Genomic DNA, 20,794 nt, shown 5'->3' with positions numbered 1-20,794 from the left:
TTTTAAAAATATAATAAGAGTTTCGCATCTGAAGTGAACATGGAAAAACACTACAGATTAAATAATTTCTATTAGAAATTTTAAAATGGTAAAAGTAATTGAAGTGTCCGAAAAAATTCTTAATGTAAATTATTCAGCAGTTTTTGATGCAATAAAGGGATGGAACTGTTGAAAATGTCTTATCTGGACCACATTCTAACATAATACGAAGAAATGGGAGATTTATATCATGAAGAATCAAACAATACGCAAAAATTAGTATTGTAAAATTTGCAAGGACGAATGGTTTGCAATAATAGTTCACCCTGAAACTGTTAGAATAGTTATTATGACACACAAATACAGCAAGCGGTCAGCAAGAAGAAAATTCTTGTCAACAAGGAAAATGTCTGGCGTTTACAGAATGCTTGATAGGCAAAGATTTAGCACATTGAAGTAATGTTGTATTTGCGGATGAGTCGAGATTTAATATGTCTGTGTTGGAGGGATGAATTGCTGTATGGCGATAGCTTAATAAGAAAGGAATCAGAAAAGCCTACTGTTAAGCACGAGGGTTGGATTTATAATGTTCTGGGAATGTTTCGCTGCTTCTGAAGGAAAATTTAGTTTTTTTCCAAAAATAATAAATATTCTTAAATATACAAAAATTCTTAAAAGCATCTGAAAAAAACCTAAAATGTAAAATATGTTCATCTTTTATCAGGATAAGGATCCTAAACATAAAGTCCTAAATATATGCTTGTGATTATGATACAACTGTCTTGAAGTAATCAGAAGTTTTCCATATTTACTAGACTTGCATCCTATTAAATATGTATGGAGATGAGAAAAAAGAATAAAATAACATGACATTTCTTAGAAAGCTCTACTATAAATAAATCTTGCGTGTTAATGGAACAAAATAGAACATTCTCACACAAAATTATTAGTTCAATGTATGACAAAAGGCATGAAAAGTCTATTTTGACCTAAAGGATATCCAACAAAATAATTGTCTTGTTATTTTCATGTTTTTATAACATATAAACTTATAGGGTTGTCACTTATAATGTAATGCTAATTAGTCCAAACACGACAACAAACGTGAAGCAAATTATCGCTACGTCTTTTTGAAACAACGATAAGTCTTAGGAATGTTAAACATAGCCTTTTTATTTAAACAGAATTTAGAACGCAATGGCACTCTCTTGTACTGCAAAATAAACCACAACTCATGCTGATTCAATTAGATAGAACACCCAGATTTAAGTTAAATAAGGAACAATAGTCAAAGATTACACAGTTGATTACTTTATTAGAAACTGACTCACTACTCTACTGGAGAATTACTTTACTAGAAACTGACTCACTACTCTACTGGAGAATTACTTTACTAGAAACTGACTCACTACTCTACTGGAGAATTTCTTTACTAGAAACTGACTCACTACTCTACTGGAACATCAACGTAAAGCAAATTGCAACTATCAGAGCTGGCAGGAAATTAACAACCAAAACACGCTGTTTCTTAAAATTCGAAGAATCGTAGTTAAATATGGGTTACTTATTCACATCTGGTGAGGAATGTGGAAGAAAGAAGTTATAGTAAAGGCTGAAAATAAAATTAACTTAAATTCCTTACAAACCATTTGTTCAAGATATTCGATTACTTATGCAAGTTCATTTTCAGAACTATTTGAATAAATTATTGTTTTCATCAAAAACGATTTGAATACCTTTTTTTCGAAATAAGCAGGTTTTTTAAAAAATGATCAATAGTATACTTGAAAGAAAAATAAATTCATTTGGTGAGATTTCTAATATTTAGTAACAGATATTTGTAAAGAATATTGAAAAACACATGTGTCCGGAAACAAATATGAGCCACTGTAAACTGAAAAGAAATGATAATGTGTATGATTGCAATTTTGTTTCCCAACAGGTTCGTCTGCAAACGCAAGACAGCAATAATAAAATATACCGAGGGACATTTCACTGTATATCAACTATCATAAAGCAAGAATCTGTGAGTAACTATTCAAACATTTTTATCTGTATACATAGATTTGTTATATAATAAATATTGCAATAAAATCAAATACATAAATTTAGCAAAACTTGCTTAAAAGTCGCCATGAAAACCTGAGATTTGGCAACTGTACCTTCAAGTGCAACATCCTTTGCTTGGAATAAAAGTAGATAAAATGTTTTTAATCCCTTTGTATAAGCATGATTTTTATCTAGCGGTGTGAAAGTTTAAAATTTTCATGAATATCAAAAATAAATAAATAAATAAATAAATCTCTTTTAATCAGCTCTAAATGGTGCTATACATTTTATTTGCAGGACAAAATTCTTGCAGAATCAATACGATAGGAATTGTGAATCATACAGAAGTTAAATATTTTCGCATACCACTTAAATAATTGCATAGTTCAGACAGCATTTTTTTAAACTGCAGTACTTGCTATTTTGAAATTGGCTAATTTTTCTTCTTGTTTTCTTTTCGAAACGGAATTAATTTGCAATATTTATAATAAAGTAACTATGAATGTACATAATTTTGCATGTCCACTGAAGTCAGTAAAATCATTTCTTTTGAAGCTTCTTAGCACACAGCATATTAATAAAATACTTTGTGAAACTAAAATGTGGAACCTTAATTTTCTTATTTTAGATTATTTAAATGAAGAATTCAAAAAAAGTGATTACAATTTTTACTTCCTTAAATATTGATCGTAGATACATACTTCTAATTATAACTTCCAACTATACTAAGTTTCTCAAAATAAAGTCATAGACTTTATGATATTATGCCGGAAGGCTTCTCTAAATATAAATAGAGCAAAAGTTCCGAAGTATCAGTAGAATTCTAATAATCCAAACACCTTGGGGAGAGCCATAGCTAGGCTTTTCAGCACTCGGGGACAACTGAAGATTTTGCCCCGTCTCCAGTTTGCCAAAAATAAAAAATATTTCATTCTGAAATTTCATAACATCAATTTGACGCTCACTGTATGCTACGCCCGGAAACAGATATCTTCCCTTGCTTCCCCTTAGATATGCCACTGACTTTGGGATTAGAGGTTGTCTGGATTACAGGTTATGTCTAAGTTTTGTTTGCATTTTATTCATTAAATTTTCATTATTTTCACATAATTAACTAATGAAAAGATACTTTTGCCTTAAGAATTTCTTTTATCAAGTTTAATTGAATACAAAGCTTTATACATGTAAAGAAGACAAGAAAAAGACGGAGCAGCGTTGATGCGCAACACCTAGATATTATACAAGTAGATCGATATTGAAAAGGAAGAATTCTGATTGCGTAGTATGCTAATATAGTATAAATGTAGCATGTTGACTTCGTAATATATAAGAAACTTGGCAGTCGTGGCAGTTTTGATTCCATTTTTATTTATTTGCAATTGACATTTGTGGCCACGATTCACTTGGCACTCTAGTCGTGCCTATTCAAGAAAATTTACATTTTTGATATTATTGCGAGAGGAAGCGAACGTCGAAACAGCGACCAAGCAGCACAGAAGTTCAATCTGAAGTGTGTAGTTATCTAATATGAAAGCTCGCCAAGAGGAAGGTTTTGGTTTAGTTTAGATAAGTTTCACTTCCCAAGAGTTACGTCATCAGTTGTGCGCAGTCCATGCAAGATGAAATGATCTAGAAATGACGCAATCCAGAGAAGTTATTACGATTTTTAGAACAGAGAGGGAGAATTAAAGGTTTACCGTTAGTTTAAATTATAATTTTGATTTACATATTTTTATCTTACATATATAATATACTATTTTATAAGTACACATAAAATATAGCAGTTTTTAAGCTACTTATTTATTGTTTTATATTGTTTGCTCTGGTTTGCTTGATTATAGCAAATCACTCGACGGCTAGACTTTTTGTAAGCTTCCTCATATTTCTTACAGAAAATCTCAATGCTAATTCCATTTCGAAGCCGTTATGTACCTTATTTTTTCTGTTCTGAATTGTATTTAGATAATTAGTTTACATGATTATAGATGAAAATGCGGTTTTTTTAATGAAGAATTCAAGGATAAAAAGAGAATTAAGTCCTTTTCTAATTATTCTTGAAGCATTTCAATTTTTAAAAAAAGGGCACATTAATACGATTACTGAACTACAGTGAGTTATGAAAATTTTAACAAAGATCTCTTACTTTTTCTTATGAAAACAAAGTATCAGAATCTAATAAATGTTTGACATCTTAGAAAAATAGAAAATACAAATATTCGTGAATAAAAAAAAAATATCTTTAAAAAAATAAAATTTTAATTTGCAAAAATATAAGAATTACAAAATATTGCAGAAATTACATAAAATAGCGAATAAACTGATTTGGCACAAGCTCACTAAATCTAAAATAGATTATACAGTTAGAAAGCTCTCCTTGAATTAGAAGCTTAATATCCCACCGCATTCTAACACTTCCGCAAATTTTCCCATTTCACTTCTACAAAATTCGGTAGTTAAAGAAGTACCTCTTCGTAGAATGTTAATTTGTACACTCTCTATTTGTTAGGCAAAATACCATACTTCTGAAGAAGTGCAACGCTTTCTTTTTCATCAGCTGGCAAGTTTTAAAGTCTCATTAGGATTAAAATGAATTCATCCCATTACTGTTCATCAGCAACATCAGAACTCCATCCTGGCATCATGACTTTTAATTGGTAAGATCTCCATGTAAACTGTCAAGAACAGCTGTTGTAACAGTATACCTAGTAAAATGATCAAAATGTAGCATCTATATGCCATTTAAGAACACTGCTTTGATTGGATGATTGAAAAGGGCGGAAGCAAAATTATCCCGAATGAAGCAATGTTAAGCAGGCTTTATTTGCCTAAAATTTGCTGCCAGATTCTTTAATCTGGCAATCTCTTGTTAGCAATTTTAAATGGCATCGATGCAGCTGAGGATGGTTATGACTTAAATTTACAAAGATAACTGGAGCAGTGGAGACTTAACCTGTGATCCTCAGTTTATCTCAGTGTTGAAGTATTTTATTTAGAAATCAGATGGTAACCAAAAATTAAAATGATAAAATGCAGTACATGCATATATTTTTATTTACTTTCATAATTTATTTACGTAAAAGTATTTCATCAAAAGTTGTACACTTTTTCAAGTAGGCTTTTAATTATAATTTTAAATTGATAGTACTTTAGATGATTACTTTGCATATTATTAATAATTTTGAAAGTATATAATATTCCATTTGGAGTCTCGGTAAATGGGATGACTGCGTAGGCAATTTTGTGGTTATAACGTGTTTAAAAGACAGTTTCCCTTACAATTATCCACGAAGACATCCCTTCCTTTAGGCAGATAGCCTTCAAGGCTTTGCCATAATCAAATAAAACAAACTAAAGCATCCTCTTTAGACTAATGGGTATAATGTTTCAGGCTTTATGATATGAGAAAATCTGCAGTAAACCTACTTTTTATTATTATTTTTGCATTTGACAATGTATAACCAAAAAGGCATAATAGGCAAGTGATCAGGTCTGTAGGGTCAAGACGCGAACATCTAATGAGCGTAGTGTGGTAAAATAGCATCAGAGCATGCTTGCGCATGCTTGGTAATGATTTCTCGTATAGGACTAGCTTTTCATACCACTTCCCCTATCCTTAAACTTGGACTTACTGCATTTATCAATGTATTTCAATTTGCATCATTTGACGTACCTTAAGAATGCTTTATGCTACTAGATTAAAATATGGCATTAAAAATTAAATTAATTTCGCTTATAAAGAGTACGAGACAATTAAAATTTCTTATGGCCTACCATCAGCAGATAACAACATATCTTAGGCAGTTAGGGGAACATATGAAAGCCAGCTAGTCCTTCCTCCCATACAGACAGCGAGACCGAAGTTCCTTCCATTTCTTTGAAACCCAACTGCACTCGAATGGCCTGCAGTTTTAAAAGAGGTAAAATGATGTTTGTTTTAATGCTTTTGAATGTTAAGTAAAAATATACTTGAAAGTGTTAATACATAAAATGCTACGATACTAGCCTAGTCTCTCTAGTTTAATAATGGCATGCCACTGGTCAATATATTCAAAAATTTTGGTGAATTTTCTTCAGTGACGTAGCTAGGATTCCAGCGCTCGGGGTCAACTGAAGAATTCGCGCCCCTTTCTGTGTGCCAAGAATGGTAAACATTTCATTAAAAAATTTCGTAGCAACAATTTGGGGCCGCTTGGATGCCATGTCCTGTGGCAATGGATGCTGCCCCCGGAGACAGATGTCTCCCCTTGCACCACCCTAGCTACGCCCCTGATTATCCTTATATTAAATTTATTTCAGTTGATAAGTACATGTATGTCATAAGTTCTGGCAAAGGGAAAATTCCGTATAATATAAATATTTCATACGTTTATTAATGATATGACATTTTTAACATTTTTATATTATTTTTCAGTATATGTTTTTTTTTCCCTAGTTTCAAGGACTTTTTAAAGGGATGTCCTCTCCAATGGCTGGACTAGCAGCAGTGAATGCCATTGTTTTTGGAGTCTATGGGAATATTCTCAGAGCCTCTGCTTCTCCTAATTCATTGTCAAATCAGTTTTTGGCTGGGAGTGCAGCAGGACTTGTTCAGAGCTTTGTTACAAGCCCAATGGAGCTTGCTAAAACTAGAATGCAATTACAAGGTCAAGCTAACCCTTTACAGAGGGTTTCTTACTGGACCAAAAATAGAGTTCTATATAAAAATCCACTGGACTGTTTATTAAAGGTGTTTAAAAGTGAAGGTTTACGTGGCTTATATCGTGGCCTTCTTTGTACAATTATGAGAGATGCACCTGGATTTGGAGTGTATTTTGCTGGTTATGAATATTTGACTGAAAAAGTAACAGATTCCAAAGGAAAAGTAAACACATTGCCATTACTTTTTGTGGGTGGCTTAGCAGGAGTTATATCCTGGATAGTAATTTATCCCTTTGATGTAATTAAATCTCGATTACAAGTAGATGGAATGATTGAAGGTAAAAGAAAATACAGTGGCTTCTTGGAATGTGTAAAAAAGAGTTATAAATCAGAAGGTTTAAAAGTGTTTACCAAGGGCCTTAATTCTACAATAATTAGGGCATTTCCAACAAATGCTGCAACTTTTGCTGTATTTACATGGGTCTTCATGATATGTGATTCGCCAATGGCTTCTAAACTTGATGTAGAAGATGCAAACAGTGTTTTATTGTTAGATCAAGATATGCAAACACTTGCATGCTGATATCAAATCATGCACTTGGCAAAGATGAATAAATCAACTCTATGGAGAATTTCTGTACATATATACTTAATGGATAGATAAATATGGCATTTTCTATATATGGATTAATGCTAATTTATGGATTTCTTGAAACAATGTCTTTAACATAATAATGAGTTTGATTCAAAATTATAAATTAGAAATATTTTTAGCATTTACTATGTTTTTAACTTTGATGTGCTGTGACATGAAAAGAGTATAAAATGTAAAGTTTACAAAAAGCTTTTTTCAAAGGCAATTAATTTTTTTTAATTGTTATGTGTTATGTTCAAACAAAGTATAAATGGGAAATATATCAGAAATCTGTATTTTAAACTGGATAAAACTTACTAAAATGGTCTTACCATTTGAAAATAGTAAAAATGTAGAAATTTGTCATAACTTGCCTAATTTAGTTTCATTTATACTTCATCTAGTTTGACTCATGATTAAGGAAATCAGTGCAATAACTAACTATATTTAAAATATTGTATACTTAATTATGATGTTTACAAATTTAAATTAAGAGTAAAGAAACATACAAATTTGATCATTCAGAAATGTGTAAAAAAATTTCATTAATCTAACAAGGGTCATGATTTCTAAGCCATTAGTTGCAGTTCATTGATATAATAAATGTATTCTACTTATGATATAAAACGTTTTCTTCAAAGAACTTTTTTTAACTTCTTTTCGGCATGTAACCTTAAAATATAATAGCAAAAGAGGCAAATAATTTTAAAAATTATACAAATCAAAATGTGAACGACTACTTAAAATGGAGCTTGCTAAAACTAGAATTGAAGCTATTTGATATACAACAGATACAGCTATTTGACATACGTCTGTTAATCAGTCTCTTTCTAGATCCTTCAAGTGTACATTTACCCCAGTACCAGAACCCTTTCCAGATCCTTCCTGTACATTTACAATTAGTACACACTCTCTAATGAGGCAATTGAAGATTTAACTGTAATTTTTAAAATTAATATTTTTTAATAATACTATTGATACTTTTTTGCTCTTGCATTCTTTTTTCTTCTGCAAAGTCATATTTTGCAATTTCTAAAATAAAGTAGGTATAGGAAATTAAAATTTTAAAAATGTTTTATATCTGTATCATCTCTTGACATTCGGATTTTATGAAATGTACAAAACTTCGCAAAGAAGACAAGCTTTTGTTCATACTTTATCACTTTATATTTACGTATTTATTTTGAAGAAATAAAAAATATTTTACTTATTTCTCCTCTTTCAACTTGATTAAAACATTTATATGTACATATTTCATAAAGATGCATTAATGAATGAACCTTTCTGGAGAAATTAACTGTAGCATTCTTATCCTCAATGTAAATCTGAAATTCAATACTGTAAAATCCAAATTATAAGGTTAAAAAAGAAAAAAGAAAAAAAAGAAAAAAAAAAGAAAAAAAAAACCTCCACAAATAATATTTTTGAAGGGGGATAACATTTTATCTCTAAATGTTTTTAAAAAATTCATTAAAATCTCCTATTTTGCAATTCCACGAAGAAAACTCTCAGTTGCTGTAAAAATACTACCGTATATACTCGCATATTCCCCGTTCTTTTTTTTATTAATTTTCTTGTACAGAAACAGAGAGGGGGAAAACTATGCAAATAATTTAAATTCGTAAAGACACAGTTTCAATAAGAGCACAAAAAAAAAAAAATGAAAAGTATTCATGGATAAACCGTTAACTGTCATAACATTACGTATTTAAAAGAAATTCGTATTTTAGTAATAACACATTATAATATTAACATTACATTATCTAACAAGAGAGCGATCTCTTATACTTCCCTGTATGTTGAATCTTGCCCGACTGCTATTGTTGACCACTATTACTCCTTTGATCTCAAACCATTTAGTGTTGATAGAATTGTTGTATGTGCCATCTGCTACAGATTGCAAGTTGTCGACATCGTCACTGTTGTCATTCACTTTGTCACTATTCAATCTGTCTTCCAACATGCAATGATCTTCAGAACCATCAAGAGTATTAGAATTTTACAGAAATCTTTACCGTTATTGTTCCATCAGTTAAAACGCATTTACTCGAAACCCACGAGCAAACCAATTATAGCAGAATTCCTTTTAACCAGCAGCAAAGGGACTGTGCCGACTCCAGATAAAAGGTTTTTACAGAATGTATATTTCTAGAACTTATTTGCTTATTTTTATGTTGCCATCTGTAGAAATTGCAGCATGTGAAGTCCATCGGTTGTGTTTTTGATATGTTGGCCCCAATTAAATAAATAACTCCGAAAATCGCACAAAATATTTATTTAAAATTAAAATACATACGGAGGATTTTACATTTCAGAAATCAAAATTAAACGACGTTTTAAATGCAATATTTATTTTCAAATGAATGTTATGAATTTCTTAGTATGAAGGAATTTCGAATTGCCTGCAAGAATATCGTCATAGTTTTAAATTCTGCTGCATACAGTGAAGCTTCACGATATCATGTATAGACATAGATAAACATTTCCCAGGTAATCTTATGAAAAGCTTCAATTCTTTGTCAGTTTCCTTCCATTTTACTCTTTTTGTTCTGCTACTGTTATTGTCTTTTCACTCCTCCTCATCATCCTTCTCCTTTCCCCCCTACATGTTCGATTATTTCGTCTTCAACTTGATACAGTGCTACAGAAACAGAATTGTATACATACATTTAAGCCTGCATCTTCACAAATACTAATCTTCTCCGAATAGGTACGTTTCCTTGAACTACCCTTAGTTCTTCATTTATTCCATTATTACGAATAGACCATTCGGAATTAGTAATCAGGCGTAAAACACAATTTTGAGCAGTTTGCAGGCGTCTTTGTTTTGATTTATAGGCATATGCTCGAACTAGATTTGCAGAACAGAAAATGGGGCGCAGAATGGATTTTTAAATGAGTAACTTTTTATCTTTAGATAAAAGTTATTCATTTAAAACTGTTTCGAGCAATTAAAAGGAAGAGGCTAGCTTTACGTGCTCGAAACTTTTGTATAATAGGTGTGATGTGTGGGGACCATGTGAGAATATTGTTGAGGATCATCTCAAGATAAAGGGCCTGCTTGGCCCAGGGAATTGAGGTGCCATAAAAGTTTTGATTCTTCTCGAATTTCTTTTTCCTGTTGAAGAGTATGGTTAAAGTTTTGTTATCCTTTACTTGAATCTTCAATTTTACAAACTAGTCTCTAGTGCATAGATGCAATTTTGTAATCGTTGGATGACTGGACCGATAAATGCAACTTTAGGCAAAGATAGCTGTGTCATATGCATACCTTGCGAGTGATGTGTCCTGTGTGGTGAGAATGTTATTCACGTAAATATTGCAGAGGATGGGACCAAGTAGGGAGCCTTATGGGACAATCCGCGATCGAAAGCCTTGGTAATATCTATAAAAATTCCTACAGTGATCCTTTTATTTGGCAATCCTTCCGACATTGTTTTAACCACTTTGTAAAGCTGGTTTGAGGTGGATAGGCTCCTGCTGAATCCAAACTGGTGAGGTGTTATAAACTTGTTGGCATCGAGGAAATCGATATTGCTAAGGAATGTAATAGACTTATAGGTTTGTATGATTCTAGCTGAGATTGAGGTTTTCCAGGCTTGGGTGCCGGAACAACTTTGACCGTCTTTTAATGAACTTGGATAGCTCTGCCACTGTAGAATTAGGTTGCAGTATCTTAGTACATAAGAAGGTAATTTTCAGAGGAAAGGTTTTAATCATGTTGTTTGTAACTGAGTCCAGACTAGGGCTTTTCTTTTCAGCTTCTTGATACAGCCAGTCTTCTGATGGCAAGACTGGAATGATGTTGACTGTGTGTGGATTTGTTGAGAAGGTGGACTGAAAGCTGAAAACAGGGTTTTCTGCTAACGTTCTGCTTTCTGTGTTTCAGCATAATGGATCCTTCGAGGGCCTTTCAGGGGCGGATTTTATTTCAGCATTTCGTAAACCTAATTGGTTCAATTGTTTTGTTCATATAAATGGATAGGCTTGACAGCATTGCAGAGGCTGTTCAAATGGTGTTTTTCCTCCCTGCTACGGGTTTCTTTTTGAAAAAACTTCTCAAAAGTAAAAAAAAAAGGTCGAAAATGATACAGTTAATGCAATCTAACTTAGAAGATGAGATAGTCCCAAGCGTGGAGGGTAAGAATAAATTATCTCTTACCCCCCCATGGTCAACATGGAGGTAGGAAAGGGAGGAGGGGCCAACCCGCGCTAAAAGTGAAGCACTGCTTTGGAGCTTGGGTCACCAGATGGGGTGTTCTTTGTTTACATTCAGAAGCTCACTTGACAAGATTCTGATAGTACTTCGACACACGACAGTTTCATACAAATCGAAAAAGGGACACTTTCGCATGAAAGAGAAACATTCATCCCACATAGCACAAAAACATCCTTGGGATATCCCAAGGATGTTGCTCGCGGGATATGCGCACATCCTCAGGACATCCCGGAATATCCCGCGAACCTCCTAATCACCTCCTCCCGAGTGCTTAATGTCACATCCCGGGATATCCTCAGGACATCCTAACCAAGTCCCATCGACAGCGTGCGGGATGTTATTAGGATATGATCTCCTACTTACTACATCCTCAGGACATCCCGGGATATCCCACAAACCTCCTAAGCACATCCCATTATATCCTAAAAACATCCTATCTATGTCCCATCGACAGCATATTTAAAGTCCTACTTACTACATCCTCAGGACATCCCGTAATATCCCAATTTCCTCCTAAACTCATCCCAGTATATCCTTAGGACATCCTATCTACGTCCCACCGACAGCGCATGGGATGTTATCAGGATTTGAAACACTAGTTACAATATCCCTTTAACCTCTTAAATACATACTCTCAACTGCTTAGTGTCACATCCCAGTATATATACAGAGGAAAATTCCAGTGAAAGTATGTGAAGGTGTGATGATCTAAAACCTACTTTTTTTTTTACACAGATAGTCTCAAATCGTTCTCCTATGGTTACTATGGAAAAATCAGAAATGTTGAAAATATTTATACAACTTATTTTGTTTTTAAATCTGAATTTGTAAATATATTAAAACTGAGGAAATTAAAATGAATTATTAATACAAAATATTAAAACTGAAAATTTTGCTTTTATTTTTAAGATATTAAAAATCTTTTGATCATTTTTAAACATCCAATAGCCCCCAAATTGAATTATTCATAATTAAATTATTTTACAAAATCAGTTTCTAATTTCAGTTAATTTGTATTAAAAATTGAATAATAAAATTACCCATTTAATAATCTTTACATAAATGGATCATCTTTCTTTAAAACATGTAAGGAATTTAGTGTTTTGATGACACTGTTGGGAAATTGTTAAAAGGAATAAATTGTATTTTTAAAAATAAATTAATTCCTAGCCTCAGAATAAATAAATATGTTTTCGTAACATAAGAATGCTGCAGGCTTTTTTATATATTTAATATTTAGTTGTAAAAATTTGACATTATGTTAACAATTCTTTATATCATTCAAAAGGTAACTCAAGAAGCTCTTCTAAAATTCTATCTTTCTGCTCACACAATTAAAAAAAAAATCTGAAAGGCCTCAGATTTTAGCAGTCACTCAAAGAGGCTAAAAGTTTATGAATGCATAGATTATCAATACAGATGGGGCAGTGGAAATAGCAAAACATTTTATAAGATAATGACACCAGAAAGTTATATATCTTCTATATATTTGAAAAATGAAGAAATAGATCATGTAATTATGTAGAAATATTAAAATATTTTCAATTAGATATATCATGAATTAAATGCATTTTAAATTAATCCGATTAAAAATTTAAAAAAGCATTGTTAAGAACTGTGTGTAATGCTTTTAAATAGCTTGGCTTGTTAGTCAATAATATATTAGATTTTAAAGGTAAATATGTTAAATTTTGCCAAATGGCAAGACTTGAATGAAAAGCGAAACAAGTTTACGACTGACGATATGAAGTCACATTTCAAAACTAATAGCCCTTTTAGATTAAAAAAAAAGTTCTGAAAATAATTTGCAATGGTTCATTGGTATTATTTTATGCAAAATTCAGTAAAATGAAATTTACCCGTTGAAATCAGCACCAAATTAAACTTTGTAAATTCTAGCGCATGTTAAAGGTTGTCTCATCCAGAATTTTATTACTAACCATTAATTTCAGAGCAAAATAAAACAGTAATTGCCATTTATATGGCAATCAATATCAAAAATTTAAATCTGCATTTTACGCAACATAGAAAAACTTCAAAAGATCTACCGTTTACCATGCAATTAAGGCATTTTATTCTGCTATCAATTTTACCAATTATTAATTCCATTAAGTATATTCAGTTTACTCTTTCTGCTCAATATATGCAATGTAAAATTTTCCATAAATTTATTAATTCATTTTATTTTGAGGTAAGCTTTTATTCAACTTTCAATGTCAACGAGAATGTTTAGTTCATTTTTTATTCGGTCTCAAAAGAGAAATCAAAATACGTGGATTTATGAATCAAAATACATGAGAAATCACAGTGAGAAAAGCACTGCTACCTTAAACTGTGATTATATATAACAAATGCAGTGAATTATAGTTAAAAAATAGTGAAAATATTTATATTTCTGAACTATTTCATATATAACATTTTCAGTTTCGCATATGTGGCAATTTAAGAACTTTTTTACATATACCAATTTTTTGAAATATCTGCAAATTTTTGTATCTTCAAGGAAAGCTTATTCTTTCACCTTTAGTATATAAGTAATGGTAATTTACCAGATAAAATTACTTAATAGGGAATACAGAAAAATATCTAACCACTTACCTTTGTGACTTCATCTGCAAAGAGACTAAAAAAGTAGTTCAGCTAAATCTGCTATAATAAATATTTATAATAATGCTAAATTATGCAATATCTATTATGACAAATTTTTGTAAAGCTATTTTTTTGGATGAAAAATAAACACATTCAGAAATTTATGGCACTATATTATGATTAACAGAGGAAAAACACTTTTCAAAATTCAAAATAGTTTTTATTAATCCAATTTATCACATTTTATTTGAATTCATGAAAAACAATCTTATATCCATGTATTCTTATGTATATAAGAACTCTTGATAAATTGGATCTCTGTCACTGACTTTCACAGCACCTAAAATAAAAAAACACTCACAATTACTATATGTGAATATAATTCATAATTACATTTAAACAAATGACTATTAGAATGCAAATTAAAGGAAGCATTTAAAATATTTTTAACATTTAGTACCTATAAACAGAGTAGCAATTATTTGATTTTTCGATTAAACATGGGGGATGCGCCTTTTAAAATTTTTTATGTCAGAAAATAAACTCAAACCACCAGCTGAACATATGAGCAGTTTTATCAATCAGCCACTGGTAGGTAACCTGGATACTGAATCAACATATAAAGTTGCCAAGATAAAGAGAGAAACAAAATTATGATAATCACATCTTACCTATTCATAAAACTATTTTAAATTTAATGTATAGGCAAGTCCAAAAAGAGTGAGAATGAATTTATTTTGCAACACAAAGTAAAGTCTTGCAGGAGCAAAAAAAAAAAAAACTTCTCATGAGATTGGCAAGTAAAAAATAATTAACTGCATCTGGTAACATTTATCTGACAACACATAAGTAATTGTTAGCTACGAGCAGAAAATAAAATCTGATCAGGGGAGTAGCTAGAGGGGGGGGGCATCTGTCCCCGGGTGCAGAATCCAAGGGGTGCCAAACTGATGTTAGAACATTTTAGAATTAAATGTTTTCCATCCTTGGCAAGCAGTAGGGAGCGCGAAATCTTCAGTTGTCCCTGAGCGCTGAAATCCCTAGCTATGACTGAATCTGATCATGTTAATGCAATTTTAAACTTTTGAATTTAACTGCAGAAATTTACCAAAGAAGTACTTGTAACAGTAGTAAATGAAGATGTGGCTAATCTTTACTGTATGGTACACCTTGGTTTCTGTCTGAAAAAAAATTGCAAAGTGGTATTGGTTGTTTGTGAAATGTGGAAGCCCATTGCGTCAAATAAGTTTTTCGGTAACCCTAATGTTGACGAAAGTAGCCTTTGGGGGGGGGACATTTTTTTTTTTTGTCAATAAAAAGGAGTTATTTCTGCAAATATTGCCAACGTGCTGTGATAAATTTAGTTTTGGGCTACTTTTTTTAATAGTAAACCTTTTGTACGGTCCCAGGTTTTTGGTTCTTACCATTCTTTTCAATTGCTGTGTTTGGTTGCATGGAAGTGGTATGGTCTTGTATTTTGAACATGCTATTTATTATTTTGATGTGGGTACCATCGTTTGAGTATGCCTGAGGTGACTAAGAGATGAAAAATTTAATTGAATTGCTTACCTGGAGGATGGTGGTGTGAAGTCTAAACATATGAAAAAAAAAGTATGTTAAAAAAATGATGTTTCATTTATTTTTTTGTCTCTGTGTGTTAATTTTTGTTAGAAGATTTGTTGTTTAATGTTTTTATGTTAGGAAATATGTATTTTTGGTAACTTATTCCTCTCTGTTTGTGTATTTTTGGTTGTCTGTGTGTTAAGACAGTGGTGAATATTTTCTGGTAACTATATGATATTTTTAACTTTCTGATTTTCTTAAAGTGAAAATAGATCAATGTGTACATGGACAAAGTTAAGGCAGTGCACAATGCCCAGTTTGTGCAGTTCTCTGTTTTAATAGGTCGATGTGTACATGGACACAGAGTTTGTGTATGTCTTTGACTTCTTATTTTGGTTTTTTGTAGCGGACACCTTGAAATTGGTGCCGATCCTCTCAGGTGACGATCTTGATATAAAAAAAAGAAACGATTCGCCAAGGGTTACAGTAGAGTAAATTTTTACCAAAGATGTTCTACCATAATCACCATTTCAGTGGTTTAAACACTAGTGGAGCAGTATGCAGAGATGAAGATTTGAATTTTGTTTACACAGCATGATGGTTTAGGCACTCCAGCCATTACAGTGAACAAAATTATAATAAACATAGCCACAATAATTGTCTATAAATATTGACATATAACACTGCATTAACTAATATATTTCTTATGCTAGTATATACAGAATCCTTAATCGAAGGGAAAATCAGAAGATTGTGCATGCATTTTCCTTTAACTGAAACATGGATTTCACCATACAAATCTCAGTCTTACGGGACATGCCACACTATGCAGATAGACAGTAAAAAGTGCTTGTGTTGTTTTTATTTGTTAGAGGTATGAAATAAATATACTTCTAGATTTTAATTTTTTCTTTTCTTGTTTTACATTTGGATTACCTATCAGAAAGTAAGGAATTTTGATATTATTACAACATCGGAGTTAAAATAACAATTATTGGACATGTTAAAGTAATGAAAATTTTAAATTAGGTTAAAAAGTAACCCTTAATGTGGCATATTTTTGAATTAAACTCTATCGACATTAAAAACAACAAAACGTCCCTCTTTATTAAGGACTTTAATTAACTAATTTTAAATATGGAGCTATGAATGAATTTTTTCCCTTGCATGTTATAATAACTGAAACAAAATTACTCTGATACAGTCAAAATTCCTAAATGCAAGTACATAAAATTTACTTTAGCAATTTAAAGAGATGAGACACACTGAACACATGAATAAATTTCTATCAAAGAATAATTTATTAAATTTGGCCCGTTCCATACTAAACTTTAACCATTAGATTACATTATTACAACATGTTATCAGTTTGAAAAGCAAGTCATATGCCAGATCTTGGATGTAAAAGAAATGCACAAAATAATATACAGATTATTGAAAAATGATGTATACCAATGTTTATAGATATGATTAAATGTAACAGAAAATTTACTGTCACAACCACATTTTTAAGTGGTTATTATTTTAACATTTTACAATATTTAAGGTATGGCATTAAATGCAACATTATGTGCCTGGATATAAGTTAGTAAATTAAAAAATAATAATAATAATAATCAAAGAATGAATGTCATGAAAAATTTCAAAAACAAGCAGAATTTAATTTAGAAGACCTTTAGACACTTATGATAAATAAATTTGAGAATTCTTCACCCAAAATTAAATTATAATTAACTAAAACCAGTTTGACTAACCTTCTACAAAATCCTTCAGCTGCAATTTTTTCTAGCTTGAAAACCAAATTCTTCTCCACATGGTAATAACATCTTAACCAGTTGAAATTCCTGCAGAAAGTTTGATAACACAGTAATAGAATTAATAGAATAGAAAAATTAACACAAAAGTATAGAACATCATTTAAACTTAACATTATTACAAATTTTGGTGCTTTCTGACTATCTGCAAAGCTGTGAAAATTGGCAAAATGGTTAGTTTATGGTTCATATCTACTGCTCTGTTTACAAGTAGTAATTCAAATAAGCACTTTATCAGAAACAAGAAATTTTAGGATGCACACACACAAAAATATATACATTGGGTCAATATTCACATATTTTTCATCCAATGGAATACTATTCAGAAATAAAGATTAAATATAAAGCATGTAAATACATGTGTGTGGTATGCATATTCATAGTTTGCTATTATCGTGTGCATACTCTTGCTGTTTTAGCATAAGTTGAAGCTGTGAGGGCAGATGATAAGAAAGTATCAGAATTTTTCATGTATAAGAAAAGATTGCCCTGACAATAGTATCTCAATTGTTTAGCACTGACATTTACATAGCGCATTAGAAATATATAGTAATATATGTATAATAAAAAGATAATTGCATATTATTAATTCATTTTTTTAAATGTCAAACTTTAACAATTCTTTCACATATAATTAAACAGAATTCTTTCACATGAACATCTAAAATCCATTCTTAATAAATAATAAAACCATGTAAATTTCTTATCAAGCCCATCATTTCCGAAATGTCTACTTCTGAAAGTTCCCAGCATTTCTCAATATATTATTAAATTACTAAACTAAGCATCAATGATCGTCATGTTCGCTAATGTGGCAATATCTTTCACACTTCTTTGTTACCACAAGTAACAAGTAGGCTTCAATAAATCTTTAACTGTTACATGCTACTTTTGTCTAAAATTTGTACAAATAATAAAATTAAATGAGCTTTTTATAATATGCTCAAAGAAATAATTTTGTATGAAAATTTGTATGTTATATATTGGCCTGATTAATGATTCAGGAAATAATTCGGGTTTTCAAAGTGCTTCCAATAATTCAAATTTCAGCTTGTGTCAAAATAAAATCTATAACACAAAGATAAGCAAATTTCCTTATGAACAATGCATTTTAACACTATTCAATCACTGGCAATCACACAGTACTGATTGCTTCAATAAACATTACTGTAACTGTGTTATTTAAAAGACTGTAATGTTTTAATTATTTCCTTAATTAAAACATTACAGTCTTTTCCTCCTTCTAACACTAAAAGAAAACCCAGATAAGAAATATAAAAATATCAGTAAAAATAAATTATATTATTGAATGACACTTTACATTAAATACACTTATGCATATATTTTATTATAAATTATTTCAAAATCAGAGAAGAGAAGGGGGAGAAACTTTAATATTGACATTTCTAAAATGATATAAACATTAATCATTTAGTACAGTTTGTTATTTCAGGCAAAAAGAATTCACTTTTCTGGATAGCATTTATATTTCCATCTCACTTTCAATTAAACATTAAGAGAAATGCACATAATTTAAACACCAGTTTATTTTATTTATCAGACAGATTATGTCAACTCGAAAAAACCTATCAGTAAAATTCGGTAGTAATAATTCTGAATGTTAGGCAACTTGCAAGATTCAACAAAAATTATCAATATTTTTATTATAATGACAATACTACAGTAACATGAACATAAAATTGAACTGCATATAACTATAAAATAAGCCAGCATATAATAATGGTGCATTGGTTTCTAAAACAATGGGCTCGATGAAAAAATACATGTATTATGGTATCTATTCATATTCTTCAGCTTTCCTAATATTCTCATGTTCACTTTACATAACTAAAGTATCTAAAATACAATAAAAATGCAAACAATATTTATGAGAAAATGTCAAAAGCAATCATAAGCATTTGATTGAATGACCATATTTTGTCTTCCTGCAAGTCGAATCTTAAAATGATATGCAGTTTGAAAAATGCTTAATCCTTTTATAAAATATTCAAAAAAGATTTAAAAAAAGTACTGTTCTGTTATCAGGACCGGGTTCAGAATTGTATTTATGTATGCTTGTATATTTGTATGTTTGTGTGTCTACATATACACATCTATGCACTTACTTACGAACACAGGTTCATACATTTCGGACTCTGGTCCCAATAACAGAACAGTACCCCCCAAAAAACTTGAATTACAAACTAGGTTAAGATAATGTTTCAACCATACATATTTTGGACAAAATAATGCAAACTCTTATTTTTATACAATTGTTCAAACTATTTAACATAAATTTATTGCTGCAATAAAATAATAAGCAATCTGATCACACATATTATTTTGAAACTGAATGCATAAACTAGACTAAAAAAAATTCAGTCATAAACATTTGGATAGCAGGGCAAATTAGATATTTGAAAAGACAGCCAGCCATTGAGATACACGTAATTCACGACAGAATGGTAACAATTCATAAAGCTGTGAAACATTTAACTGTCAAAATGACATAAATTCGAAAAGCAAAAAAGTAAACATACAAGTATTGCAACTGAACTTACCTTTCATGCAACAAAAAATATCCATACAAGTTAACCTCATGGCGCAGCCATTTTTGATTTCGTTTCAAATCAGACAGATGTTTACGGATTTGCGGAAGAATACGAGGAACTAGTAGTTTGCCGGATACAATGTGCAATGACGCGAAAGAATATAGTTCTGTAGAACTTCCTACATTATTCCGTAATAAACAGTACTATTTCCTAATTTTTTCTTTATCTAATTAATTAATTAATAGGGAAATAGTTAAATAATGCCGAATTCATTTTTAATGAAATGTAAAATTTTGCATGTATGGGACGACCACCTACCATCCAATATTTCTGAGAATATAAACAAATTTTGAAATCTGAGAGTATCAGTAAATAAATATATAGAATATCGCCTCTCAAACGACCACTTCTGAAAGTGACCAATAGTTCTGAGATTATAAATAAATATTGATATTAAGCATTATTTCTATAAGACGACCATCTCTATATAAGACCAAAGTTTCTAGAATCTTGGATAGTCATCAGAGATGTATCTTTACTGCGAAATTATCGCACGACTGTAATTCAATATCAATAACAGATCGCGTGATTGAAAAACATTTTCTGTCCTGTAATTAGAGGAAAAAAATTTTCCTTATGAGGTATTTCTCCCGCTTTCCTAGCGTGCCTTCGTGGTGTAATAGTTCTGCACGCTGGGCCGGAATTTCAGAGGTCCGTGGTTCGATTCACGGCGAAGGCGGTTGCTAATTTTTCATCT

The 20,794-nt window shown here is 31.0% G+C and overlaps 1 protein-coding gene and 1 long non-coding RNA gene across 7 annotated transcripts in view; one reads left to right on the top strand and one right to left on the bottom strand.

Moving 5' to 3' along the window:
• The window catches only part of LOC118205593 (mitochondrial basic amino acids transporter), a 71,824-nt gene extending 63,314 nt beyond the window's left edge, over nt 1–8,510 (top strand). For 5 of the 6 annotated variants that reach the window (XM_085812968.1, XM_085812969.1, XM_085812967.1 and 2 more), the window contains 2 exons: nt 1,922–2,005; nt 6,461–8,510. In XM_085812968.1, the coding sequence (XP_085669094.1) occupies nt 1,922–2,005; nt 6,461–7,249 (873 nt within the window). In that variant the 3' untranslated portion in view covers nt 7,250–8,510. Of the gene's footprint in view, nt 1–1,921; nt 2,006–4,543; nt 4,683–6,460 lie in introns of those variants that run through there. The other variant, XM_085812972.1, reaches the window with a different exon arrangement.
• A 5,796-nt stretch (nt 8,511–14,306) lies between these two features.
• Nucleotides 14,307–20,181, bottom strand: LOC146998018 (uncharacterized). The gene is made up of 3 exons (XR_015040220.1): nt 20,047–20,181; nt 17,426–17,515; nt 14,307–14,448 (listed from the first exon to the last, which is right to left on the bottom strand). It is a non-coding gene; the product is annotated as an uncharacterized LOC146998018 (long non-coding RNA).
• Between the last annotated feature and the right edge of the window lie 613 nt (nt 20,182–20,794).

Source organism: Stegodyphus dumicola, chromosome 3 (genome assembly GCF_044657685.1).
Source record: "Stegodyphus dumicola isolate Sdum_Otavi_A_Nest chromosome 3, ASM4465768v1".
In the NCBI taxonomy this organism is placed as follows: Eukaryota; Metazoa; Arthropoda; class Arachnida; order Araneae; family Eresidae; genus Stegodyphus; species Stegodyphus dumicola.
This window is presented reverse-complemented; position numbering and strand designations above follow the sequence as displayed.